The sequence below is a fragment of the Naegleria gruberi genome (genome assembly GCF_000004985.1).
Source record: "Naegleria gruberi genomic scaffold NAEGRscaffold_26, whole genome shotgun sequence".
Lineage (NCBI taxonomy): Eukaryota > Heterolobosea > Eutetramitea > Acrasida > Naegleriidae > Naegleria > Naegleria gruberi.
The window spans coordinates 226,334-249,903 of record NW_003163301.1 but is presented as its reverse complement, the minus strand read 5'-3'; the positions used below and the strand labels follow the sequence as shown (position 1 = coordinate 249,903).

The 23,570-nt window shown below is 33.9% G+C and overlaps 14 protein-coding genes across 14 annotated transcripts; 6 read left to right on the top strand and 8 right to left on the bottom strand.

Annotated features, from left to right (window-relative positions):
* Positions 1 to 206: 206 nt before the first annotated feature.
* NAEGRDRAFT_68041 (uncharacterized protein) lies at positions 207 to 833 on the bottom strand (the record flags this gene model as incomplete). Its single annotated transcript, XM_002676696.1, has 1 exon — positions 207 to 833. One exon carries the CDS (start codon positions 831 to 833, stop codon positions 207 to 209), a length of 627 nt encoding a protein of 208 aa, XP_002676742.1.
* A 199-nt stretch (positions 834 to 1,032) lies between these two features.
* Positions 1,033 to 2,058, bottom strand: NAEGRDRAFT_68040 (uncharacterized protein; the record flags this gene model as incomplete). Its single annotated transcript, XM_002676695.1, has 1 exon — positions 1,033 to 2,058. One exon carries the CDS (start codon positions 2,056 to 2,058, stop codon positions 1,033 to 1,035), a length of 1,026 nt encoding a protein of 341 aa, XP_002676741.1.
* A 206-nt stretch (positions 2,059 to 2,264) lies between these two features.
* NAEGRDRAFT_68039 (uncharacterized protein) lies at positions 2,265 to 3,134 on the bottom strand (the record flags this gene model as incomplete). The annotated part of the gene is made up of 1 exon (XM_002676694.1): positions 2,265 to 3,134. One exon carries the CDS (start codon positions 3,132 to 3,134, stop codon positions 2,265 to 2,267), a length of 870 nt encoding a protein of 289 aa, XP_002676740.1.
* Positions 3,135 to 3,366: 232 nt separating this feature from the next.
* Positions 3,367 to 4,137, top strand: NAEGRDRAFT_68038 (uncharacterized protein; the record flags this gene model as incomplete). Its single annotated transcript, XM_002676791.1, has 1 exon — positions 3,367 to 4,137. One exon carries the CDS (start codon positions 3,367 to 3,369, stop codon positions 4,135 to 4,137), a length of 771 nt encoding a protein of 256 aa, XP_002676837.1.
* A 473-nt stretch (positions 4,138 to 4,610) lies between these two features.
* Positions 4,611 to 6,498, top strand: NAEGRDRAFT_33949 (uncharacterized protein; the record flags this gene model as incomplete). Its single annotated transcript, XM_002676790.1, has 4 exons — positions 4,611 to 5,073; positions 5,116 to 5,279; positions 5,364 to 5,933; positions 5,986 to 6,498. 4 exons carry the CDS (start codon positions 4,611 to 4,613, stop codon positions 6,496 to 6,498), a joined length of 1,710 nt encoding a protein of 569 aa, XP_002676836.1.
* Positions 6,499 to 6,772: 274 nt separating this feature from the next.
* On the top strand, positions 6,773 to 8,952 carry NAEGRDRAFT_79904 (uncharacterized protein). Its single transcript, XM_002676789.1, has 3 exons — positions 6,773 to 7,032; positions 7,083 to 8,748; positions 8,786 to 8,952. Exons 1-3 carry the CDS (start codon positions 6,940 to 6,942, stop codon positions 8,914 to 8,916), a joined length of 1,890 nt encoding a protein of 629 aa, XP_002676835.1. The 5' UTR covers positions 6,773 to 6,939; the 3' UTR covers positions 8,917 to 8,952.
* A 471-nt stretch (positions 8,953 to 9,423) lies between these two features.
* NAEGRDRAFT_49382 (uncharacterized protein) lies at positions 9,424 to 10,575 on the top strand (the record flags this gene model as incomplete). The annotated part of the gene is made up of 1 exon (XM_002676788.1): positions 9,424 to 10,575. The coding sequence occupies one exon, from the start codon at positions 9,424 to 9,426 to the stop codon at positions 10,573 to 10,575; it is 1,152 nt and encodes a 383-aa protein (XP_002676834.1).
* Positions 10,576 to 10,819: 244 nt separating this feature from the next.
* On the bottom strand, positions 10,820 to 11,332 carry NAEGRDRAFT_49381 (uncharacterized protein; the record flags this gene model as incomplete). Its single annotated transcript, XM_002676693.1, has 1 exon — positions 10,820 to 11,332. The coding sequence occupies one exon, from the start codon at positions 11,330 to 11,332 to the stop codon at positions 10,820 to 10,822; it is 513 nt and encodes a 170-aa protein (XP_002676739.1).
* A 600-nt stretch (positions 11,333 to 11,932) lies between these two features.
* NAEGRDRAFT_68033 (uncharacterized protein) lies at positions 11,933 to 14,516 on the bottom strand (the record flags this gene model as incomplete). The annotated part of the gene is made up of 3 exons (XM_002676692.1): positions 11,933 to 14,106; positions 14,151 to 14,301; positions 14,346 to 14,516. The coding sequence occupies 3 exons, from the start codon at positions 14,514 to 14,516 to the stop codon at positions 11,933 to 11,935; spliced, it is 2,496 nt and encodes an 831-aa protein (XP_002676738.1).
* A 344-nt stretch (positions 14,517 to 14,860) lies between these two features.
* On the bottom strand, positions 14,861 to 15,953 carry NAEGRDRAFT_68032 (uncharacterized protein; the record flags this gene model as incomplete). The annotated part of the gene is made up of 3 exons (XM_002676691.1): positions 14,861 to 15,270; positions 15,317 to 15,568; positions 15,617 to 15,953. 3 exons carry the CDS (start codon positions 15,951 to 15,953, stop codon positions 14,861 to 14,863), a joined length of 999 nt encoding a protein of 332 aa, XP_002676737.1.
* A 145-nt stretch (positions 15,954 to 16,098) lies between these two features.
* On the top strand, positions 16,099 to 17,325 carry NAEGRDRAFT_68031 (uncharacterized protein; the record flags this gene model as incomplete). The annotated part of the gene is made up of 1 exon (XM_002676787.1): positions 16,099 to 17,325. The coding sequence occupies one exon, from the start codon at positions 16,099 to 16,101 to the stop codon at positions 17,323 to 17,325; it is 1,227 nt and encodes a 408-aa protein (XP_002676833.1).
* NAEGRDRAFT_79903 (uncharacterized protein) lies at positions 17,303 to 18,492 on the bottom strand (the record flags this gene model as incomplete). Its single annotated transcript, XM_002676690.1, has 1 exon — positions 17,303 to 18,492. The coding sequence occupies one exon, from the start codon at positions 18,490 to 18,492 to the stop codon at positions 17,362 to 17,364; it is 1,131 nt and encodes a 376-aa protein (XP_002676736.1). The 3' UTR covers positions 17,303 to 17,361.
* Positions 18,493 to 18,808: 316 nt separating this feature from the next.
* NAEGRDRAFT_79902 (uncharacterized protein) lies at positions 18,809 to 21,570 on the top strand (the record flags this gene model as incomplete). Its single annotated transcript, XM_002676786.1, has 1 exon — positions 18,809 to 21,570. The coding sequence occupies one exon, from the start codon at positions 18,809 to 18,811 to the stop codon at positions 21,557 to 21,559; it is 2,751 nt and encodes a 916-aa protein (XP_002676832.1). The 3' UTR covers positions 21,560 to 21,570.
* NAEGRDRAFT_36816 (Aldo/keto reductase) lies at positions 21,547 to 22,485 on the bottom strand (the record flags this gene model as incomplete). Its single annotated transcript, XM_002676689.1, has 2 exons — positions 21,547 to 22,117; positions 22,175 to 22,485. The coding sequence occupies 2 exons, from the start codon at positions 22,483 to 22,485 to the stop codon at positions 21,565 to 21,567; spliced, it is 864 nt and encodes a 287-aa protein (XP_002676735.1). The 3' UTR covers positions 21,547 to 21,564.
* Positions 22,486 to 23,570: the final 1,085 nt, after the last annotated feature.

Genomic DNA, 23,570 nt, shown 5'->3' with positions numbered 1-23,570 from the left:
CTATTTATTATTATTCAGCAACGGTTGCACTGATAGTTTTTGTTTGATTTGTTTTGATCTTGTTTTGAAGAGACCAAAATCATGCTTGGTTTTGCTGAAGGTTAGAACAAGGAACCAGACTAGCATGGTTAATAGATTAAACTTTATTGGAAATGTATTGAGAAAGGAATGGAAAGGGTGTTATACTAAAATATTTAACAAAAATCTTATCTTTCTATTTCAATGCCCAGTATGCAATGCAATTGTTGAGAAATTAGAGTTCTATCTAAGATTTCCTCATTGCTAAATAAATGATTTCTTTCTACAAAGTTTCTTATACATCCCATTGTATAATTTGCAAAATAATCTGTGGACAAGAGTGAATATTTCAATGGAAAATGTTTCAGTTTTGAATTCAATTCCCTGTCATATTCAGAAAGTTGTGCTTGGTTTTCCAGACCATTTTCTTTAATAACTCTTTGAACATCTTCCGCAGCAAGACTAAATTCATCTTGTTGAATTGGGGCTTTTGACAGATTTTTATAGAGCTGGGGCAAGAGTTTGGAAGACAACCCAGTCCTTTTCTCCAATAAATCTATATAATGTTTTGTCACACCCACATCCTCATCTAGTTTAGGACTACTGACTGAATGATTGCAAGTTGCAATTTTCTTGAATAAATCCCTTCTTTCCCTAGCTGTGAAATCCTTTTCCATCCAATCTACATCACTCCACTTCTCCAAACAAGATGGTTTACTCCCCATCATGTATTTGCTCATGCATATTTTAATAAATGGATCATAACCATACCATTTTCCTACACCAGCCTTTGTTATTTTCAATTTTTCAAACATTAATTCCTGGCACGAATAGTAATGATAGAACGATAGCAATGTTTTAATCTCTCCCATGTCATGAAATAAATTCCGATCAAAATATTTCAAATCCTCTTCCGATGGCTCGAATCTCATTGGTGGTATTTTTTTTGTTTAATATGGATTTGTTAAATCTTTTAAATTTATTACAATAAACCAGAGTTTAATAAGACAATTATTACAAGATGACAAGTTCTGCAGTGATTCTTGCCAAGTCAATTAGACCACCAACGACACCTAGTTTCAATTTTCCTCCAGATATATTTTCCAGAATGATATTGATCTGATTATTGACTTTACCTCTGACAACCATATTGGAATTGAAAAAGTTTGGAAAATCAATTGTTGGAATAGTTGAATAACACAAACTAAAGAATAGATTGGAATCATCTTGATGAGTCAAATCACTTAATGTCACAGAAACATTCACCTTTCTCAAGGATGGAATTCCACTCCATTCAACAACTGCTTGGTTTGTCATAAACTGAAAAGTCTTGAAATCTTGACTAACCTTTCTATTTGGAATTGCGAATATTTCACCTCTGAAATGTTTAAAAGTTGTTGCAAGAAATGGAACGGTATAATCAACAGATGGGATGATAGAGAAGTATAAACCAATAAAGTTTGTGTTTGTATCGATCCAGTCGACTGGAATAATGAGTGTGGCATTTTGTCCAGAGGCAATCCATTGAAAGTTGCTCTTGCTTGGTTGACCAGTTTTAGTGGAAGCGATCACAATGAGTGGAATGTCGTATTTCCTGTTTGTAGCAACGAAGCTGTATTGAATGGGATGAGATCTATCTAATGGTATGTCAGCAGTTTCAATAGTGGTAAAGTAAAATTGTTGCTTTGCACTAATCTTGAATAGATCCAAGTTGTCATCACCGGAGTCTGTACCATATTCGAGAGCTTCTTGCGCATTATTTGGAGTGTCTGCCAACAAACAAACAGTTGAGGCACTGTTGGTTCTATTGCTGTATGAACATTTTGTGCAAGATGACATTCCTGTATTTGGAGCAATGGTTCCAGAAGGACAATTGAAATATTGGCCATTGCCTGGACAGTACTGACCGAAACCACAAAGGATACATCTGCTCTCATGTGGGACATTATTATCATAATATCCAGGTGGGCAGTGAGCGAGAATCATGGTTGACCAGTGGCATAGTACAATGAGGAATAGAAAACAATGTTGTTTTCTCATTTTTTAACGTTGCTGAGCAGAAAGAGCTATTCAAAATACACTAATGTGTTTATTTAACACTTTCCTCCTCGGAGATATATGTTACATTTTCATTGAAATACACAACCCATACTTTCAGGTGGTTTACAATGACAAGCTTTTGATGTGTGGTATCTACTGTTTTGAAATTTACTGGGAGTAGTACCATATTGTAATTCTCAAATTTATTAATCATCTGCTGAGTATTCAAAAAAGATGCATTTTCCACTATTGGTAACAAATACTACAGCCAATGACCCAAGAATTCCAATCAAACAACTTTTATATTCAGTAACAATTGGACATTCTTTCTTAATGAAAGCTAGAAATTCTTCAAGGTTGGAGATTTCTTCAACACATTCCTCTCCTCCAATCACTTTTTTCAAAAAGTCAAACAAGTTGTTGTCAAATTCCTGCTTGACATCCTCAAATGATCTGCCTACATACATTTGTGGATAGAATGATTCTCTTTCACAACTTGTAAAATACTCAAACCGTTCCTTAATATTACAATCTATGGAAATGTTCTGATATTCGTAAGTTTTTAAGTAACTAATAGGAACCGAACCGGCTACAATGGTAATTATTTCCTTCATCAAAGCTGAAAATAATTCTCTAATTTTCTCATCATGTTTGATCATTCTTCTCAAAAAGTGAATTCCAAATACATTGGTATTGAAACTCATTTTGAATATTCTTGCTATTCCCCCACTGACATAATTGAGACCAGTCATTCCATTATATGAAACTAATTCAAAATCTTTTGGACATTCATACGGCAAGATATTTTGAGCAAACAATCTTTTCATGTCCATCTTCTCGGTCAAGTTATCAGTGGGTGGATCATGTAGAATGGAAATGGAGTGCTTATTAGCAAGTATTTTCAACAAGTTCAAGTTTGTACCTTGAGTTGCTTCAATTTTCCAATTTAACATCTTGTGCCATTCCTTGCAAACCAACGCACAGTTTGCCATACTTGAAAATTGCCACTGCTCATTAAAACCATCAAAAAGATTCACAAAGATTTCAATCCACAATTCTGGGAGGATTTGTTTCATTTTTTAGCTTGATCTTGTCATCTCTTTCCTTGTGCACAAGGAGTTCAAGATATTGCAATCATTGTGAGTGAATTTTGCAATGGTTTCTGTATCTTAAGCTTTGGAAAAACTGTAACCTTGAATTAAACAGCAAATTACAGTGAAGAACGGGTATGGAATTTGTTCTTCCTTTACAACAGAAAGGTAAACATTCCACCAATTTCTGGCCAATCACACAACAATCAAATAAAAAATGTCTGAAGCCGAATTCATTGCTACATCAACAACAACCAACGAAGATCAGAAACCTGAACTAACAACAGGAGAATCCAACAATCTTTCCCTCGATTTTAGTATTAAATTCGATTTGGAGAAGGTCATTGAAAAATATTCAGCAAGCGCATCATGGAATGAAACTTCTAGAAAAACCTTCTCTGATTTCCTTCATCACTTCTTGATTTATGTACTGATGAATAGAGGAGAGAATCAGAGAAAAGTTTTCACTTTAAAAACCTCATCAGAAGGAGAAGCTTCAATCATCAAGTACATGAAGGAACATACACCAGAAAGCATTGAAAGAGCACAATTGAATGACCCCGATAATTATACAAGTGGTGACTTGTTTGAAGAAATAACCAAGGAAAATGTTGCTGAAGATTTGAAACCATTTGCACATTCTGAAAGTATTAAAGCAATTTACAAGTTTACTGATCGTTCAAATGGTGAACAACCTGTCACTCACCAAGTGATTCATCTCTCCTTTGATTTTGAACAAGTTAAGGAGTTTATTTTGGAACACTTTGAATTTCATCAAGATGTGTTTTGCAGAGAAGTGAGCTTGACTTGTATTTGTGCTGGTTTTTCAGCCTTGTTGGAATATATTGCTGCAGAAATTATTGAACTCTCAGGCAGATTCACAGAGGAGAAAGTTTTGACCGTAGCTGCTCTCCAGAAAGGTTTACAATCTGACCCAGCACTTTCCTCCTTGCCATGTTCTCATATCATCCTCGCTCAACTTCCTTAATAAATAACAGAACTGGTAACTCTATCACAATCTATGTTGTTCTCTGGTACCGTAGAGTAGAAAATCTATCAATCCATCCTAAAAATCTTGATTATTTAACACACCATTCTTGTGGAGTTACTTCTCCGAGATAGTAAAACAAGAGTAATTATGACCATTACAAAAAAATGTCTTCAACATTGGCAGGTGAAGAAGAATTGCCACGTGTTAGTCAAAACAGTGCTTCGGCAACTAATGAGAGAAGTGATAATTCTACTACGCTTAGAAATAGATCATCGCGAGCAATAGAATCAAATGATAGTGTTAGTAACACATCGGAGGATGACGAAAGTAAATCTAAAGGAAAGAAAGCCCAACGCTCAACCATCAATACAATCACCACTTTAGTAATTTTCTTTTTAATTTTAGGAGGTGTGATTTTTGCATTGAAAATCTATTTTGATGGAAAGAGAGAAATTAAACAGAGAGGCAATATGTTGAATTCACAACTCAGAGTTGAGACTGAAAAAGATCAAAATTATGAACAACCAACAAATAATAATAACAATGAACCAAGTATTACAGATAAAGTATTATCAAATGAACAAACATCAGAACAATCAACTTTACAACAATTGGAATCACAAGCTAAACCAGAGGAAAGCATCATAACAGAGCAAGAATCAGCTCCTCTGCCGACTTCAAACATAGTTAATGAAGAATCCAAACATGAAAAGCAGATTATTAGTAAGGAATCAGAATCTCAACAGCCAAGCACTCATGCAGAGCAAAAGGAAGAGCACACTCCTCAAGATTTTCCATCTGTTGAAATTGCAGATGAAACTACAGATGAATTCAGAAGAAACTCTGTAAGAAATGCATTTTTACATGCATGGAGAGGTTATGAAACATATGCATGGGGACATGATGAAGTAAGACCATTAACAAATGATGTAAGTTGAGTTTAAATTAATCCTTTCTAAAATATCTAGTCAAGAGACAACTTTGGAAATATGGCTGCGACTATTGTTGACAGTTTAGATACTATGTTTATTATGGGTTTGAAGGATGAGTTGGAGAAAAGCAAACAATTTATCAGTACTCTTAGCTTTGATAAAGACCAATGGGTATCTGTTTTTGAAACTACCATTCGTTATGTTGGTGTAAGTTTTGAAATATTCTCATTATAATTTAACAATTTCACAAATTACATTATTTCACAATTCAAATGATGAATTACAATACAGGGATTTTTGAGTATCTACGACCTTACAAAAGATTCTGTCTACTTGTATAAGGCACAAGAAATTGCTGAAAAATTATTGCCTGCATTCCATAAGGATACATCTTTCCCTCACACTGAGGTTAATCTTCAATCAGGATCTTTTAGAAATGCTGATTGGCATAGAACCACATCAATTCTATCTGAAGCAGGATCTATTCAATTGGAATTTAAATACTTGTCAAAACATTCAGGTGATAGAAGATTTGCACAACATGCCCAAAAAATCATGGAAGTATTGGATTCTCAAACCAAGGCATATGAAGGTCTTTATCCAAGCTATCTCAATACTGAAAATGGTGCTTTCCATGGAGACCATATCACTTTAGGAGCTTTAGGAGATAGTTTTTACGAATATCTTTTAAAGCAATACTTGATGACAGGAGATGAAAAATTCCACAGAATGTACAGAGAATTTGTTAGAGGTCTCAAGAAATATCTTATCAAAAGATCAACTCCAAACAAATTAGTCTATATTGGAGAAATGAGAGGTGGGGTTGTACAAACAAAATTTGACCATTTGGTTTGTTTTGCTGTAAGTATTATTATTTGTTTCATTATTTTAACACCTAATTATCAAACTATAGGGTGGCATGTTAGCTCTTGGATCTCTCGAATCAAGTAATATTGGAATGAATGTTACAAGAGAAGAATTGGATGAAGATATGAATTTGGCTAAGGAACTTACTCGTACATGTTACGAAATTTACAAAAGACAACCAACAGGTATTGGATGTGAAATTGTAAACTTTTCAAGTGAAACAGATGATTTCTCCCTTCAAGCTCCTCATTACATTCTTAGACCAGAAGCAATTGAATCAATCTTTATTTTGTACAGACTAACTGGTGATAAAATGTACAAGGAATGGGGTTGGAACATTTTCCAATCTATTGAAAAGCATTGTAAGACTCCAATTGCCTATGCAGGTCTGAAGAATGTTCTAATTGTAGACGGTGTGAGAGATAATGCTATGGAATCCTTCTTCCTTTCTGAAACTCTCAAATATTTGTATTTATTATTCACAGATGACCAAATTCCTCTAGATAAGTATGTGTTTACTACTGAAGCTCATCCACTCTCAAGATTTGACACTCAATAAACACATTATTCCTTAATTGACTTGGTTCCCAAAAGTCAAAGCCCATGTAATCCAACTTCCAAATTGAAAAGATTCTGCAATGGATTTCCATCTCTTCACAGTAATTACTACCACTCTATAATAGTAGTAAATGTAGTTGCCGATTTCAACAACATAACAAGCTGCTTTACAATCAAAAACCTTGAAAATCCGCATAGGGTTAACCTAGCTCGTGCGTACAATTGTTTAATAAACCCTCTTTATGCTACTAGAGCCTGCAAGCAATCATTCTTGAAAAAATACGGCCGCACCCTCCATTGCGAGCGCAGAGAGAAATTGTCCAATAGTAGTAGTTTGTGCTTTCGCGAGAGAGAACGTTCGCTGATAAACGTTTACGATTCAACAACATCATACGAATTTCTAATTGATCATCACCATCATCTAAAGTGACTGACATCAAAAATGATTAACGAAGAAGAAGTACAAGTAGGAAAATTATCTAACAGCCTTCGTGAACAACCTATTGAACAATTTTCGGCAATAGCTTGTGTGCAGGTAAGTGATGGTAAAATATTATAGCCTGTTTTAATAGTAGTGTTATATAGTGTAGAAAAGGACATCGTAAATGTGATAAAAAACTTCCTAACTGTAGTAATTGTAAGAGACTTGGAAAAGAGTGTTCGTATAGATCACCAAAGAAGAGAGGACCACAACCAAAGAAGGGTGGAGACGAAAATCCTTTGGCTATTCCCGAATTACATAACCATGAAGAAGAAGAGGAGGAAGACTCTGTCATTCCTGAGGATGCTCAAAGTAATATGAGAAAGAGAAAACACACTGAATCAAACGAAATTAGACCAAACATTGACTCTGAATTTGTTACACCTGGAGCTGCAACCTCATACGGAACTGATTCAGCAGAAAATACTTCAATTTCACCAAAGGAAATAACCATAGACCAATCGGCAACAAGATTATCTGAAGAATATATCAAAAAGCTTTGCTTTGATGTTTATAAGGAAATTGTTGGAGATTCTTTACCAGTTAACCAAAGATCAAAGATGGATAAGTTGATGAGTCATTCCTTGTCCAACAGTAGTGTTGTCACTGGTGCTGTTAAAAAGAAGAAGTTTATGCATGAAATTGATGTACCTGATTTGGCTTTGCTCTATGCTTTACAATCTGTTTGCTTCCAAAGAATTGGTCAACATGATTTGTCAAAACAACTTTACCAAAGATCAAGACAAACCGTTTCCACAGTTTTTGATAATATCACAGATTTTAATGTTGTTTGCTCATATGCCTATCTTTCAAGTTACCTTGTAGGAGAAGGAGACTTTTTGGGTGCTAAATTCTATTTGAATTCAGTTCTCTTTTATCTTGAACAACAAAAACATAACACTAGTGAAACAGATTCATCCTTTTTGAAGGGTTTAACAACAGTCATACATTTGGCTATGGAAGAAGATAAGGCTCAATGTTGCTTCTTATTGAATAGATTGTTATCTCTCATCATTCATAACCACCCAGAACTTAATATTGAATCATCTGAGAATGGATTTATTGTTTGTGAAGAAGAACTTTCAGAAAAGATGAAAAAACTTGACCTCTTGACTACATCACTCAGCACATCCTGTACAGATACTTTGTGTTCCTCAAAGAAGGATTTGAGCAAAATTGTTTATTTGATGTATCTTGATACTATGAGAATTAAGGTCTTGGAAAAGCATGGCCTCAAAGATTCCATTCAAGTTAAAGAAGCTGCTGATAGAATTACCTCACTTACAAGAATACCTACATTCGAATTAGCTCCTGTCATTGTAATCAGATCTTTGGCCATTGCCGCTAGAGTTCACTATAATTTATTAGTCAAAGATCTTGCTGCTTACCAAGATGACATGTTAGTAAGAGCTTTGAGTGACGACTTAAAGGCACTTAAACTTTTGGGTACAAAGTATGAAGTTGTCAAGACTAGATTCCAACAATTGATAAGAGATATTGAATTACTTCTTGAACAAGCAGAATTATTCAAAGTACAACGACACAACACTACAAGTAATCCAAACACAAATAATTTGAATAACTTTGATAATACTGATGTCTTCTCTATGATTAATTCCAATCCAAACTTTTATACTCCTTACCTCTATAGCCAAGATATGATGCCGTTGATGCTTGGAGCAAACAACAGCACTGCACATACAGACCAAACTCTTCAACACTTCCTCAACAATACTAACAATAATAATAATATTTTTGGATCCTCAACAAGTACCACAATTCAATCCAACTAGTAATAATAACGAAGATGCTTTCCTTCCTTCATTTGATGCCTTTGCAGCAATGAATGATCACACCTTTGCTATGAATGTTAATGGAACTTCTTTACAACAAAATAATTTAGACTTTTTGGATTCACTGAATGGTTTATTCCAATAATTGTAAATTTAATAAACTTGTAAATACATTGTAAAATAAGTAGTTTTTATAATATCATCGCACTATCGGCACAAAATCGTACACAAAAAAACATCCTAATGAACGAAACCTCTTCTTTCCTTGTTGCTCTTGGTCCTTCCTCAATGGTCAAATAAAAAAGTATCACCAAACAACTTTATGTTTTTATCAAAGAAAATGCTCTCAACAGGATTAGCCTCTCTTTTGTCACTCTCTGGAGGTGCTTGTTTGTGGCACTATTTATTCAATTATGAAAATCCAATTCTTCACTTCAATGACAAGGAAGAATCGTGCAAGGAACTGTTACGAGACATTCCGATATTAAAAACTTTAGACAAGACAAAAAAAGTTGGAGACTATCAAGTGCCATACTTGGAAGAAAAGGTTTGTTTTGAGTGGCATACAGTATATTGATATTTTAATAATTTAATTGGAAAATAGTATCGTTTTCCACTCTTGATTGGAAACTTTTCACTTTTACATGATGTAATGCCAACCTTACTGTTACCAATTAGAGATTTATTCCTTGGATCTGATAATTTACAATTTGAAACCAAGTTTTATGAGGATTTTGATCCATCTTTGGAGGATATTTGTTTGGATTTTTATAAACCTAAAAAGGAATCAAATGAAAAGAAACCAACACTACTTGTATTTCCAGGGATTACAGGATCTTCAGAATCGTACTATATTCACAGCTTAATTAGAAGTGTTGAGGATGAATACAATATTGTAGTTTTTAATAGACCTGGATGTCATTCACAGAGAAATATTAAATTGAAGAAGGCAAAATTCTTCCTCAATTCACATAAGAGAACTGTTGAAAGAGTTATTGATATAGTATCAAAGTCCTATGAAGGAGCTGAGATTTTACTTGTTGGTTATTCAGCTGGTGGGGTCAATATTACCAAACAATTGGGATCAACAAAAGTGAAAAAGAATCCAAAGGTTATTGGAGCAGTGACTGTTTCACAACCTTTTGATATGCTAGAAACTCTTTCTTCTTTGGAAACCAATCCTGCCTATAACAAGTTTATGGTCACATTTATTATGAATGTTTTCAATAACAATCAGGAATTGATTAAGAGGGAATTACCTCACTTGGACGACGAACTTATGAAAAAGTGTAAGACTGTTAAACATATTGATACCTTTCTTACTCAACCAATGCACGATTTGAATGATATTAACATTGATTTTTATAATAAGAGATCAACATTTATGAAACATTTACAAAGAATTTCAGGAGAAAAGACACTCACACGTGTCAAGACAACTGTGAATCAATTGGGAGAAGATATCTACTATGATGAAAGTAATGAGGAAGAATCATCTCATAATAACTCATCAAGAGATGAAGAATATCATGCTCCAGTATTTTGCATATTGGCCAAAGATGACCAAGTCATTACATATGATTCAGCCAAAATGTCTGAAATTGTTCATGCCAATGGAGCTAAGAATTTATATATTATTGAGACACAACACGGGGGTCATTGCTCTTTCCTTTCTCAATATTCTCCTTGGGCTCCTTTGGCATTGAACTTTGAACAAGCATTTTCAGACAAGGTCACATCCCAAGCATTGAGAGCGATTGTAAAGAAATATAAAACTTTCCAAGCCAAGTCTGAGAATAAATAACATATTTGGATTATTACCTTAATATTCCGAACACTCAATAATTACATTATCTCCTTCATCACAATAATCATCTCCTCCAATTCCTAAATATTAAAATAATATTTTCATAATAATAATTGCAAAAATGTTTTTATAATGCGTGAGTTAATTGTTTGTACATTATATAGATGATGAAGATAGAATTGGGTTGGTGTGTGTAGAGGTGAAAATGTGGAGAGATATTGTGAATAAATTAATTATGAACCTAGTTGTTGGCCTTTGAAGCAAGGAAAGCTTCCAAAGCTTTTGGTAATAAACCATAACCTTCTTCAACACCACTAACGATAGCTGATTCTACAATTGTACCAATACCCCAAGCAGAGCAAGAAACTTCAATTTCCATAATATGTGTGCAACTATTATCATCAATTGGTTCGAAATATTGACGAGTTGAAATTGTAAGATAATCTTCATGGACTGGAGGAATTGTATGTGAAATAATTTCTTGCTTTGCTTCATCTCTTTGTTGGACATCAATGTAGTGGAATTCTGTTTGGCCCAAATACCACAACATGGCACTTGGAATTGCATAATCGGGATAAACTTTAACTCTTCTCTTCAAAATATTTGGTTCGGTACAAGCAGTATCATGTTCAATTTCAATCTTTTTGAATTTAAGGTATGGTGCAGCGAATGTATCAAATTCATCCGAGAAAATAATTTTCCAATAGGCTTCCTTGCTCATAGGAACGACGATTTTGCATTGATGGTGGACCATTCTGTATGTTTAGTTGTTGTTTTGTTTTTTTTAATGTTTTTTCTCTAACGGTTTTATCATGAAAAGCGCTCCTGCCTTTTGGTTGAAGTAAAATTTCAAACAACCCTTCACTGCGCTGCAATTCTTCTTTGTGTTATTAAAAAAACAAAGGCATTGAGTCGGAAATGTCCTGTTGAGCGATTGTCGGGCTGGAGTTGGCTAATGACATCGCATTACTCGGGTGTTGATGGAGGTTTCAATCTCTATTGATATCGTGTTTGGCTGGGTGATGAAATTAAAGATGATGAGGCTTCTTCTTACTTAAAATCCTTGTAAGGAATGAAGGTTTCGAATTGATATCCAAAATACTAAACTCCTTTCAATTTTTTAAAAATAGAGCATTCAAATTGAATTTGGTTGACTAACAAATTTTAAAGATATTCAATTTGTATCTTAATTCTTATGGAAGTCATTTCATATTTACTGCCCAATATTAATCATTTCCGAAAAAGTTGTAACCAATTTTATCCTTCAACCTTAAATGTTTGAAACTTGATCACTTGGCTTTCTCTAAATATTACAAGATCTTTTTCGACATTTCATTTTAGATCCAAGAATTGTCTAGTGCTTCAAAACAGACTTTCTTAAATCATTTATATCCACTCTAGATACCTTACTTAAATTATCAAGTGCTGATGGATCATGTTTCATAACTATTTCGTAACGTTTAGCAATGCTATACTTGCAATAATCTTGCATGATCTTATCATTTACTGTTTCACAAATCTCTAATAGTCGAATAGTGGTAAATACATCAAATTCATGTTCTCTAATGAATAGTTTAGAAGCTTCCATTAGTTCTTCCAGTTCAAATTGGAATGAAGACATGAAGATTTCTACTGCGTTGGAAAGATCTAGCTCCACAATATTACCAGTGTAAACAAAATGTAAAATTGACAATAGACCTTTGAAGGTATTCTGCTCAATTAAAACAACTCTAGTATGAGACTCTAGGAAGTTCATTTCAAACACAGCATTAAAATATCTACATCTTTGAGTCAAAATAAACTTGTGGACAAGAATAGATTGATATGTTGAGCTATCTAATGAGGTAGGGGCAATGATTTTCACCATTCCAGGTGCAATTGGATTTTCATCAATAGTTGTCATGAAATCTTCAATATTCGAAATGGTTTCACATGGGCTGAATAAATGGTCAAGTTGAATGGTTATAGTGGATAATAGATTCTTTGTTTCCAGTGAATCATCAACATTGAGTGTTCCATCAAGAGCTTTGTAAAGTAGTGGTATTTCTAAGTAACAGGCCACCTTGTAAATGTCTGAATAATCTTCAGACTTTAAATCCTTTGTTGAGAAGGATCCAGAATATAAATATTCCAAAACTGAATTGAATGACCTTCTCAAATTTTCTACGTTTGATGGGAAATCATCCAAGAGGATAACAGCATGGCTGCCATGCTTCAAATTACGCCACTTATTATGGCCTTCTTGTTCCAATATTTTTCTTGACAATACTGGTGATCTTACAAGAACTAACTTGAATCCATAAAATAATTCTTGCTCAACTTGGTTTGGGATGTTAACAAGAATGGTCACGTCACACTCTTCTGGAATTTGCTTCTTAAACCAATTCAAGTATGTTTGTGAGAGTAAAAATTCATCTGTTTGACGTTTGTGTTGAAATATTCTGTAACTTGGCTTTGTATTTGAAATTGTAAAGTCAATTTTTCCAGTCGCTAAAGTAGCAAATGTGTCCAGTATTGAAATGAAAGGGAAAGGTAAGTCCAATCCTCCTAGTAAGTAAATTATTTTCTCTGATACAGGTACAATACTACTCATAGGATTATATGAATTAAAATCAGAACTAATACTATTAGTATAACCTTTTGCTATTTTCCATTTAAATTCTTCTTTGCTTGTTTCAAAAAGAGAATTATTCCATTCTACACCATTCCAACCTCCAAATAGGTAGATATTATTTCCTATAATAAACATATTAGAAAAGCATAATTTTGGATTAATGGCATATTCATCAGATAAGATAGGATGGAATAAATCTTGTGAAATGTTATATCTGTAAATATCTGAGAGAATATTTCCATTAGAATCCATTCCTCCAAAAACAAAAATATTATCCCCAACTATGGTCATTGCAGATCCAATTCTTTCACTCGGACAAAATTTGGATGCTGAAGATTTGATACTTAATGTTGGAATATGTAATGAGTACATGGTATTGGAATATTTTGAGGTGCTTCCATTAAAACCCCCAAATATGTAGAGAGTGTCAAAAAGTGTAACTGCAGAGTGACAGCATAGAGGTGGTAAAAACTCATTACTTCTGACATCCGAAGAAAAGTCCATTGAAATACTAATTAAGTCAGAGGAAATGGATCCAGTTTTTTCAATTCCTCCATAAACTACCATCTTATTCAAGTGTGGAAGGTAATCAAAGGTGTGAAAGATTCTTCCCTTTCTACTTGTTGATTGAGTAGCTTTCTTTTGTTCCAAATCAAATTTGATAATGTCGTCAGTGATTCCTTTTCCAATTGCAAACCCTCCATATGTTACAATACAATTTTTGGATCTAATAAACACAGATTTGTGTAAAAATCTTTTAGAAAGAGGGTTAGGCTGCTTCTCTGTAATACATTGCTTCTCGAAAATCTTATTAGAAAAAAATTGTTCAATGGAAAATGAGCCCTTATGCATAAATTTGATGGTATTAAGCTCGTAATTATCTGACTTTTTGGTAATTTTGTTTTGATTGGCTTCTGAAATGTGTAAACTATTATATGTAAAAATAGTAAGTACTTACTGTATGGTTTATCAGAGAAATATGAATAGCTTTTTTCAATTGGAGTTAAGACTATTTCTTCTTGATTATTGAATTGGGCTAGTGTTGTTGTAACCCATTGATTGACCTCGTTTACGATAGTTGTCACATCTTTAATGGTAGCCATTTTAACCTGAAAAAATCAGTGATTATTATACTATATTGTCATTTACGTACTTTGATATGATTGGATAATTGTTTAGAGAGATCTTTCACGAACATGTATTCAATAATTTCAGCCATTTGTTGTGCTTGAGAGAAATCACATTCGGATAATAATTTCTTAGAACTTCCCTCATCAAATCTATTCAAAACTTGAAATCCAAAAATTCTTTTTAAATTATACATTTTAAATATGATATCCAAATCAGCTCGGAGCAATCTTTTTTCAATTATTGCAATTGTACTTTCTGGTTTGAATCGGATAGACAAACGAATTTGTGGTTCTGTTTCATGATTAACTTCCTCATAATTAAATGATGGAGAATATGATACGGATGAGCTTTCGTTTTGGGTGCAACTGTTCAAAATCAATTGCCTAAATTCTGGTGTGAATAATTCAACATGGTGTCTGGGCATTTTTTGAAATTTAGTGCAATTTACAAATGCAACGGTAATTAGCAGAATTTCAATAGGCTTACTTTTATTCTGATGCAAATCATTTTGAGTTTGGAGTTGAAAAGTTAAAGAGATTATTGACCTCCAAATTCATCAGATTCGTAAACCAATTCAGATCTTAGGGTTGTGGATTTTTCAGTTTGAGAAAAGGATGTGTTAGCTTTTGAAGGAGTGGAGAAATCTAACTTTTTTCTTGGGGTTGTCATTGGAGAGGAAGAAGGGGTTTTAGAAATATTGAAAAAGTGTCTTGGAGATGGATTTACATATGGGATAAAGTCTTGTTTCTTTTCTTGTTCCAAAGCTTGCATTTCCTTTTGTTGGAGAAGAATCTCATTCAACATTTCTTCTCTACTTTTCACTCTACTGGAGAGACTGTGTAATACATAATTCAAATATTTAGCAAGCATTGGATCCTTATTCTTATTTGAAATTTCCTTAATGTAGGATTCAGTTCCCATATCAACAAATTCTTTTTTACAATGTGCTATTGTATGGGAAATTTTGAATATATCTAATAATTATTTACATACGATTTTGACAGAGCCAATAAATTAATCCAACTACAGTTATTCTTACATTCAAATCATCAACTTTAGAAATAATTTCCAAACTAGAATTACACATATTGAGTCTCTTCATTGCGATACAACTCTCTTCTCCGTCTTGAGCAAATAATTGAAGAGTCCTTGCACAATATTCCCTGATACGATTTTGCTTTGTTTTTAATGCCAAAGTGAGGGAACTGATAACTCCAGTATCGAGCATTTGCTGTCTGTGACTGGCTGTTTGTGTGATTGTTATTAATTTTAAACGATCACCTTGATACTTACCAAACAAACTCAAAGTGTACAATTGTTCAAAGGCTTCCAGAGCATCATCTGTATCCATTCTCTTCAACAAATTTCTAGTTTCTGATTTCACTGCTGATGGTGTTTTTTCAGTATATTTAGCCTTAACTGCTGATACTTCATTTCCTCCTTGTGATGATGATTGTTCTTCCTCCTTCTTAGCTGTTCTAAAAGCCGAGAAGGGTGTTGAGGCAGAAAAACCTTCCTCATTGTTGTTTCTTGATGGTGTTTGGAAGATTGAAGAGCTTGCTTCTCCATTGCTCAAACCTCTTTGTCTTTCCTCTGGAGCGGATGTTGTGGAAGAGTTTTGCTCATTCATTTTAAGATGGAAAATACTGTGAATCAATGAAACAGTTGGCGCCAATTACTCTGTAAATTCATTTTGTATCTTCATTGAAAGCGCTAATATTCAGAATCAAAAAACAATTTTGGCGCCTTTTGCTTGTACAATTTTTTCAAAAATAATGTTCAACAATGATCGCATGATGGAACGACACCATCAAGGCCAACAATATAATTATAATAATGGAATGAATGAACAATTTTCTTCTTCTACAAATAATCAAAGGTCGTCAAGATCTGGTGGGGGAAGAAAGTCCCCTCCTCCAAGATATTCTTCTCTAACCCCTGATTTTGATATTGGTCCTCCATCATCAAAAACCTATTCAAGTTATGCACCAATGTCCTCTGAACCAAATCCAGCATCAAGGACGAGAAAATCAATGTACTCTAATGAACTACCACCAAGCTATGAATCCTCTGTATCTCCAACCCATTCTCCAAGTCTTAGTAATAATAATAACATGATGGAATCAAAACGAAGAGAATACCTTCAACAAAAATTAACTCACCTCAAGAAACAAAATACAACCTCGTTGGAACATTTCAATATTGTTAGAGAAGATGTTAGACAAAGTAAGGAAATGATGGAAAAACAAATAATGCAAACATATGGAATGATGAAACAAAGATTGGAATCATTACTTCAGGACTCCCTAAGAACACTTCAAGATATCGAAAATGATATGACAGAACCACTAGATACGAAAATAGATCAACTGAAGAAAAATATGAGATCTATTGATATGACCGAGTCAGTTCTCTCTCGTCAACCTTATTCCGATTCCGTTAAGGAAAAGGTTGATTTATGTTTAAAGACAAACATTCCTCCATTTTCTTCTGATATTGATATTTGTAAATTGACAGACCAAAACACCTTTTCATTGCTTCGAGCAAGTGCTGGTTTTTTGGCTGATAGTAATGGATTGTCCTCCATGAAACAACCAACTAGCGGCAGTGGTAGAGTAAACCAATTGCATAATATGGATAAACCAAGATATGAACAAAAATATGAGTCACGAGAAAAGGACTTGAAAGAATTCAAATATTCAGAACCAAGTAGTAAATATAAGGAGCGAGAAAAGCCAAACACTAGAAATATTCCACCAAGTTTTGATAATTTTGATGATGATTCAAAGAGTGACGTGTCTCTAAATAATGACTATGAATACCCTAGGAATTATAACAGTAAGGAAAAGAAGCAAACGATCAGAAGAATCTCACCTGACTTTAAGGACGACAAAAGTGATAGACATTCAATTTCAGATTCAGTAATTGCTAGTTATCAACAATTAGAGGATTTATATTCTCAAACTAAGAATTTTGCTGTTTTTAAAGGCACTAACTTTTAATAAATTACAAATTTAGTAAAAGAATTGTGATTAAATCTAGTTGTAGTTAAATGAAAATGGTTCCATAATTGTGGCTCCTCCCACTTTCTTAGAATATACTTTAGGTCTGAATACTTCTTCGTTTCTTTCTCGCCTTTCTTCTTCAATTCTCTTGGCTCGTTCTCTTCTTTCAATATGTCTACCTAGACCCTTAATTACTATAGGGGTATCTGCTTCTAGTGAAGGCTTTCCTTCATTAATTGTTGGTTGGAATGTACATTCTTGGAGTTGTTCACACTCTAATTCTATAAGTGCCTTAGCTCTCTTAATTTCTTTTTGTTTCAAGAATTTTTCTTGCTCGTTGATTACTGCATAAGGTTTTCTGTCTTGAAGATATTTATCATTTTGTGATACTAGGGTTGGTTGGAAACTATAGTTTTCTTTTTCCATAACTTTAAGAGTGAGTTCTTCTTTGATTCTCTTACTTTTGGAATTATTGACAAGCTCTTCCAAGTCGGTTGGAGCAGCTATTACATTTGAAACTTGATTAATCGTTGGATGAAATGAAAATTTAGAATAGTATTGTTCTGCAATCTCTGTTTTGATGTGATCCATTCTCTTCTTGTCTCTGTTAGTGAGCCTATCATAAATATCTTCCATTGTACCTGCTCTATTTAGATTCTTCTTACAAATATCATTCGATGTTTTTGAAATAGATGGTTTGAAATTATATTGAGCTTGCTCTGTTTTTGACATGTATTCCTGTTTCATCTTTTCTCTTGCTTCATACATCTTTTGCCTTTCAAAGAATGATTGTTGCTTTGTTTTTGATTGTACAATCTTCTTAGAGACTGGATTAACTTGTGGTTGGAATGTACAATCTTCAAGCTCCTCCTTTTTAACTTCCATAAATCTTCTTTTTGCCTTCTCCTTTTCCATTAATGTTTGATCATCAATACTATTTACTCTATCAGTGATTGGAACCCTATTTTTCATAGCAGCAACAATTCTTTGTGATTCTCTGCTTATGGCCGGAGCACTTCTCAGTTTTTTTCTCTCTTCCTCGTGTTGTTGTTGCTTTCTTAATTTTTCCTTTTCGTACCTCTCCAATTGCATTTGCCCAACTCGTTCATAAATTGGTTTTCTATCCTCCATCATAAACTCATACCTTTCCTTATCTTGCCGCATGGTGAAGTTAATGATGATGGTCTTCTCTATCGCTTAAATTACTCGTTTTTTTTAAGATGAAAAAATCGTAACGGAAGAAAAAAGATTGGCGCCATTTACTCTCATCCGTTATCACAACAAGCCCAATCATTCTAAAATATTAAAAATTTTAATTTCTAATATTGCCCAACAATACTATGAATAATACGGTCAATTGATTCAATAGTATTTTTTAATACCTTCATCAATTATTAATAATATCAATATTAATATTAATCATCAACATCCAACATTCAATATTTTTTTGAAATTTTTGAAAAAACAACACTCAAAAAAAATGAGCAAATCACAAGAAACAAAACCAGAAGATTTATTTGGTGGTTCCGTGGAGAAGGAAGAGGAAGTTGTGGATGAATCCATCAAGAAGGAGGAAGAACAAGAAGATGAAACTTCTCAAAAGAAAAGAACAGAACCAACTTGGGCCACACAGTTGAGAAAGGATGAGTTAAATTTACAACAATTAATTGCCGATTCTAATATTGAAATTGATGAAAAGAAAACACTTACACTTTTACAAGTACAAGAATTATATAGTATTGCAAAGAAGGAACATCAAAATGCTTTAACAAATCACGAATCGGAAGCAGATCAATTCGAAAAGGAATTCATTGAAAAGGGTACAATCATGGATAAAATTGCTTCCTTGTCCTTGCTTGTACAAGAAAAGCCAATTTTGAGACTGAACCACATTGATGAATTGATTACAATTTGTAATCACCCTAAGAATCACAGAGCTGCAGAACTTGCTGTCAAGACTTCTACAGATTTGTTCCAAAATTTACTTCTTACACACAGAACACTTTTTGATTTTAAAGAAAGAGAAAAATCAAACAATTCATCAATATCTATGTCAACAATATATCAAGCTGTTCATCATTTTGAACGTTTAAATAACAAGAAAAAGAAGAAGGAAAATATGCAACAAGTTGGAAGCGTTTTAGGAGCATGGTATTTTGAAGAATTACTCAAGAAGAAGTATCAAACATTCATTAATGAAGTTTTGGCTGAAAATATCAAAGAAAGAGCCAATGCTTTGGATGTTGTGACAATAAGAACTATGAGAAATATTCGTGACTTGATTAAGGCTAGTCCAGAAAGGAGAGATACTTTAATTGTTCTCTTGGTCACAAAGTTTGCTGATCCAAAGAATTCTATTAATGCCAGAGCATTGTACTATTTGACTGCTCTCGTCAATTCTCGAGTTGAAAACAATCCTCACTTGGTTACCTCATTGGACAAGATGTTCTTGTGTAAATCAGTTTGTGAATTTTTGTTAAATAACAAGATGGATGCTTCAAAGAGAGGTTTCGCTGCATCTTTCTTAACAAACATGACTTATACACCTGAACACGATGCTGATGTTGCCGATTTTGTTTTGAAGAGTTGTGTTGATGTTTTAAAGGGTGAATATTTGGATTTGGTTAAATCTCAAAAGAAGAAGAAGAAGGAAGACAAGACTCAAAATCTTACAAATACTAACTTCCTTGGATCTTTGCTTTCAGGCATGTTCAAGAGTTTAAAACATACCAAGACAATGTTCTCACCTGATGAAGATACCCTCAATTTACTTTTCAAGATTGCCAGAATTACTCCATTGCTTACTGCTGTTAATGCCTGTAAATTAATTTACTCTATTGCTTTTATTTCCAATGATGAACGAACGCTGACACGTTTCTACACCTTGCTTTACGATAAATTACTTGATGAAGGACATACTGGTTTCAAGGTTCAAAACTTGTTGTTGGTTGTCTATGAAACAGTTCGTGAAGATTTGAATCTCAAGAGAGTTGCTGCTTTCTGTAAGAGAATTTTACAAAGTTGTTTCACTTGTTCAAATCCAGGTTACAGTGCTGCTGTTCTCATGGTTATTGATCAAATTCTTAAGGTTAAACCTGGTCTTCATTTGAGTATGATTCAACAAAAGAACTTTTTGACACCTAAGAAATCCGATGGTTCTAAAGATATGGAAGATGATGAAGAAGAAGCATTCGAAGATTTTGATGATGAAGAAGAAGCTGAAGCCAAGAAGGTTGAAACAAGAGTTCTCTCAACAAAGGATGAATCTGTTAAAATTGTTGGTAATGAAATTGTTATCGATGGATTTGCTCCAAAGAAGACATCTGAAGGATCTGAAAAGCAAGTTGATTCAAAGAAGAAGACTGTTGCTTCACAAAAGGCCAGAGGTACTAATCCATTCACAGAAAGCAGTGATTATGACCCAACAACTCCAAAACCAGAAGCTGCCAATGCCTTGACAACTGGTTTATGGGAACTCAACATTCTCAAGCATCATTTCCATCCAAGTGTTGCTGAATTCGTTGATCACATCTTTTCTCAATCAGGTAAAACTCTCTACAAGGGTAACCCAATTGTTGACTTCTCAACCACTGCCTTCATTGACAAGATGATGTTCAAGCCAGTTTCTAAGAAGGCCATGAAGGAAAAGGGTTCAGGTTTGTTCTCCAAGTCAAAGGCCGCTCAAGCTGCTGAAAGAGTTATCAGAGGAGCTTCCGGTGTTAACACTAAGGACTTTGCTGAGTTGCCAGACGAATTAGTTAAGGCTGATGAACGATTCTTCCACAAGTTTATGGTTGAAAAGTTCAAGAGAAAGGATGAACTCGAAAAGGAAAGAGAAGCAAGGGAAGAAAAGAAGAAACTTTCAAAGGGAAGAGAGGAAGAATTCCTTGCTGCCATGGATGACAACTTTAGTGACGATGAAGATCCATTCAATGAAATGGACGACGAGCAAGTCATGGAACTTTTGCAACAACAAGAAAGTGACGATGAAGATACCATGCCAGGTGAAACTGAAGGTTATGGCTTTGATATCACAACAGTTTCTGACAAGGCAAATAGAGACGAAGTTGCCCAATTGATGGACGACGATGAAGACGAACTTCTCCAACAAGAAAAGGAAGAACTCCAAAGAGAAAAGAATCCAGAACAAGGTAACAAGAAGAGAAAACAAAAGCCAACAACTAAGGCTCCTGCTCAAAACAAGAATAAGAAACAAAAGAGAAATAAATAAGTGTTTTAAGCAATTTGTTCAGGATCCCAACAAACTCTAACTTCATCAGAAACTAAAGAGTCCAATCTACTCAATCTGGTTTGGTCATCAATGATACCAGCTGCAAAGTCTGTAACTGCCTTGAAATTATCTTCCATGTGATTTCTCTTGACACTTCTTGGCAAAATGACATGTCCCTTCTGTAAAATCCATTGCAAACATTCTCTAGAAGTGACTTCACCATATTTTCCTGTCATTAATTCACCATGAGCAAGTGGAGAATAAGCTTGAATGACAATGTTGTTTTCCTTGCATAATTTTTCCAATTCCTTATGAGTTTTGTAAAGCAATGGGTGATATTCAATCTGATTTACGTGTGGAATTATGCCATTATCTCTAGACTTGATATCCTCCAATAATTCATTCATATGTTTCAATGTAAAATTACTGACACCAATAGATTTTGCCTTTCCTTCCCTGTACAAATTTTCCAAAGCGCGCCATGTTGCCAATCTATTAATCCTATTTTGATCGCTGTTAACCTTTAATTTACTTGTTCCAGGCCAGTGAATTAAATAACTTCAACATTTCCGAAATAATAATTAATTCTCACTTCTCGGATTCTACACTACTTACCAATCCACATAATCAGTTTGCAAATCACTCAGGGATTGGAAAAATGTTTCTCTAATCATTTCTTCGGAATGTACCTTTGTTGGAGGTAATTTACTAGTAATAAATAAATTCTCTCTTTTAATATTGGTTTTTCCGTAAATTTCCTGTAATTTAGTTCCTATTAATTTCTCATTATAATAAATAAAAGCAGTATCAATATGAAGATATCCAATATCAATAGCATGTTCAATTACTTCTTCACATTCTGGTGATTTATTAACTTCCCAAGTGCCCAATCCGACAATTGGCATGGCAAGTCCATTGTGTAACATAACATTAGGTATCTGCAAATTGCTCATTTTTTTTGTAAAGCTTTTGAAAATATTTAATTTTTAATAAAAAGTTAAATTACCCGCTAAACCCTTTTCGCAAATGCTGGCTTGACTTTTAACGATTTTTTGTTAATGGATTTTTGCGATGTGAGCGAAATGTAGAATTGCCCAAGCTCGACTTGTAAATTTTTTCGAAAGTATTTGAAATTTCACCAAGTCTTGAAATTAATAAAGTCAAATATTAAATGTATTGATTGTTGTAATATACTTGTTAGGCCTGTTTGGAAGGGTCAAGAATAACACACGGAACCCTTTTTCCTTGATATCTCAATGATACGTTTCGGTTCTTCAATAGCAAGCTGTATTGAAGAAAAGTCATTATAAAAGGACTCAACCTGACAAACCTTCTTTGTTTTTGTATCAAAGCATCTCGTTTCTTACTCACTACATAGTTGCCAGCAATACATTGTCCTGAATTTAAGGGTTCATTCAGATCAAGAAGATCACATAATTGACAAGTATCATAATACGTAATGGATTCTATTGAACTTGTTCTGCAGGTGTTAAAGGATTAGCAAGATTTGTTTCCGTAAAGAAGGACCTTCAAATTTTCTGTGAACTGAACTTGTAAAATGCTGTTGATTATACTGCCCTTTAGCATGAATTCTGCCTTTTTGGAGAAGGACTCATTTTCACTCTTTCAACAACATATGTTCCAATTCAGCAAGATATTAAATCAGCGAATAAGATTTGTGAAGAAATGAAGGATATTTTTGTTTCAGGAAGAGGAGATCGAATTTCTCCCAATAAAGAACTGGAATCATGGCCATCATATCCTGCAATATTCATTCATATAATACATGCATAGAATCATAGCCACAAATTTGAGAGAGTTGCCTTTCAATCTTGATCTAAAATTGGAGATTTTGATTTCATGCCTTGATCAGATTCGGATTCAGATTCAGATAATAACTAAGTCTGGTACACTCAAAGTCTAAAATCAAGATATCATCCAATTATCGCAGTTGACTATTCAACATGACGATCAAGTAATAGTGTTGAAATTTGTGAGCTTCCGAGAGAAC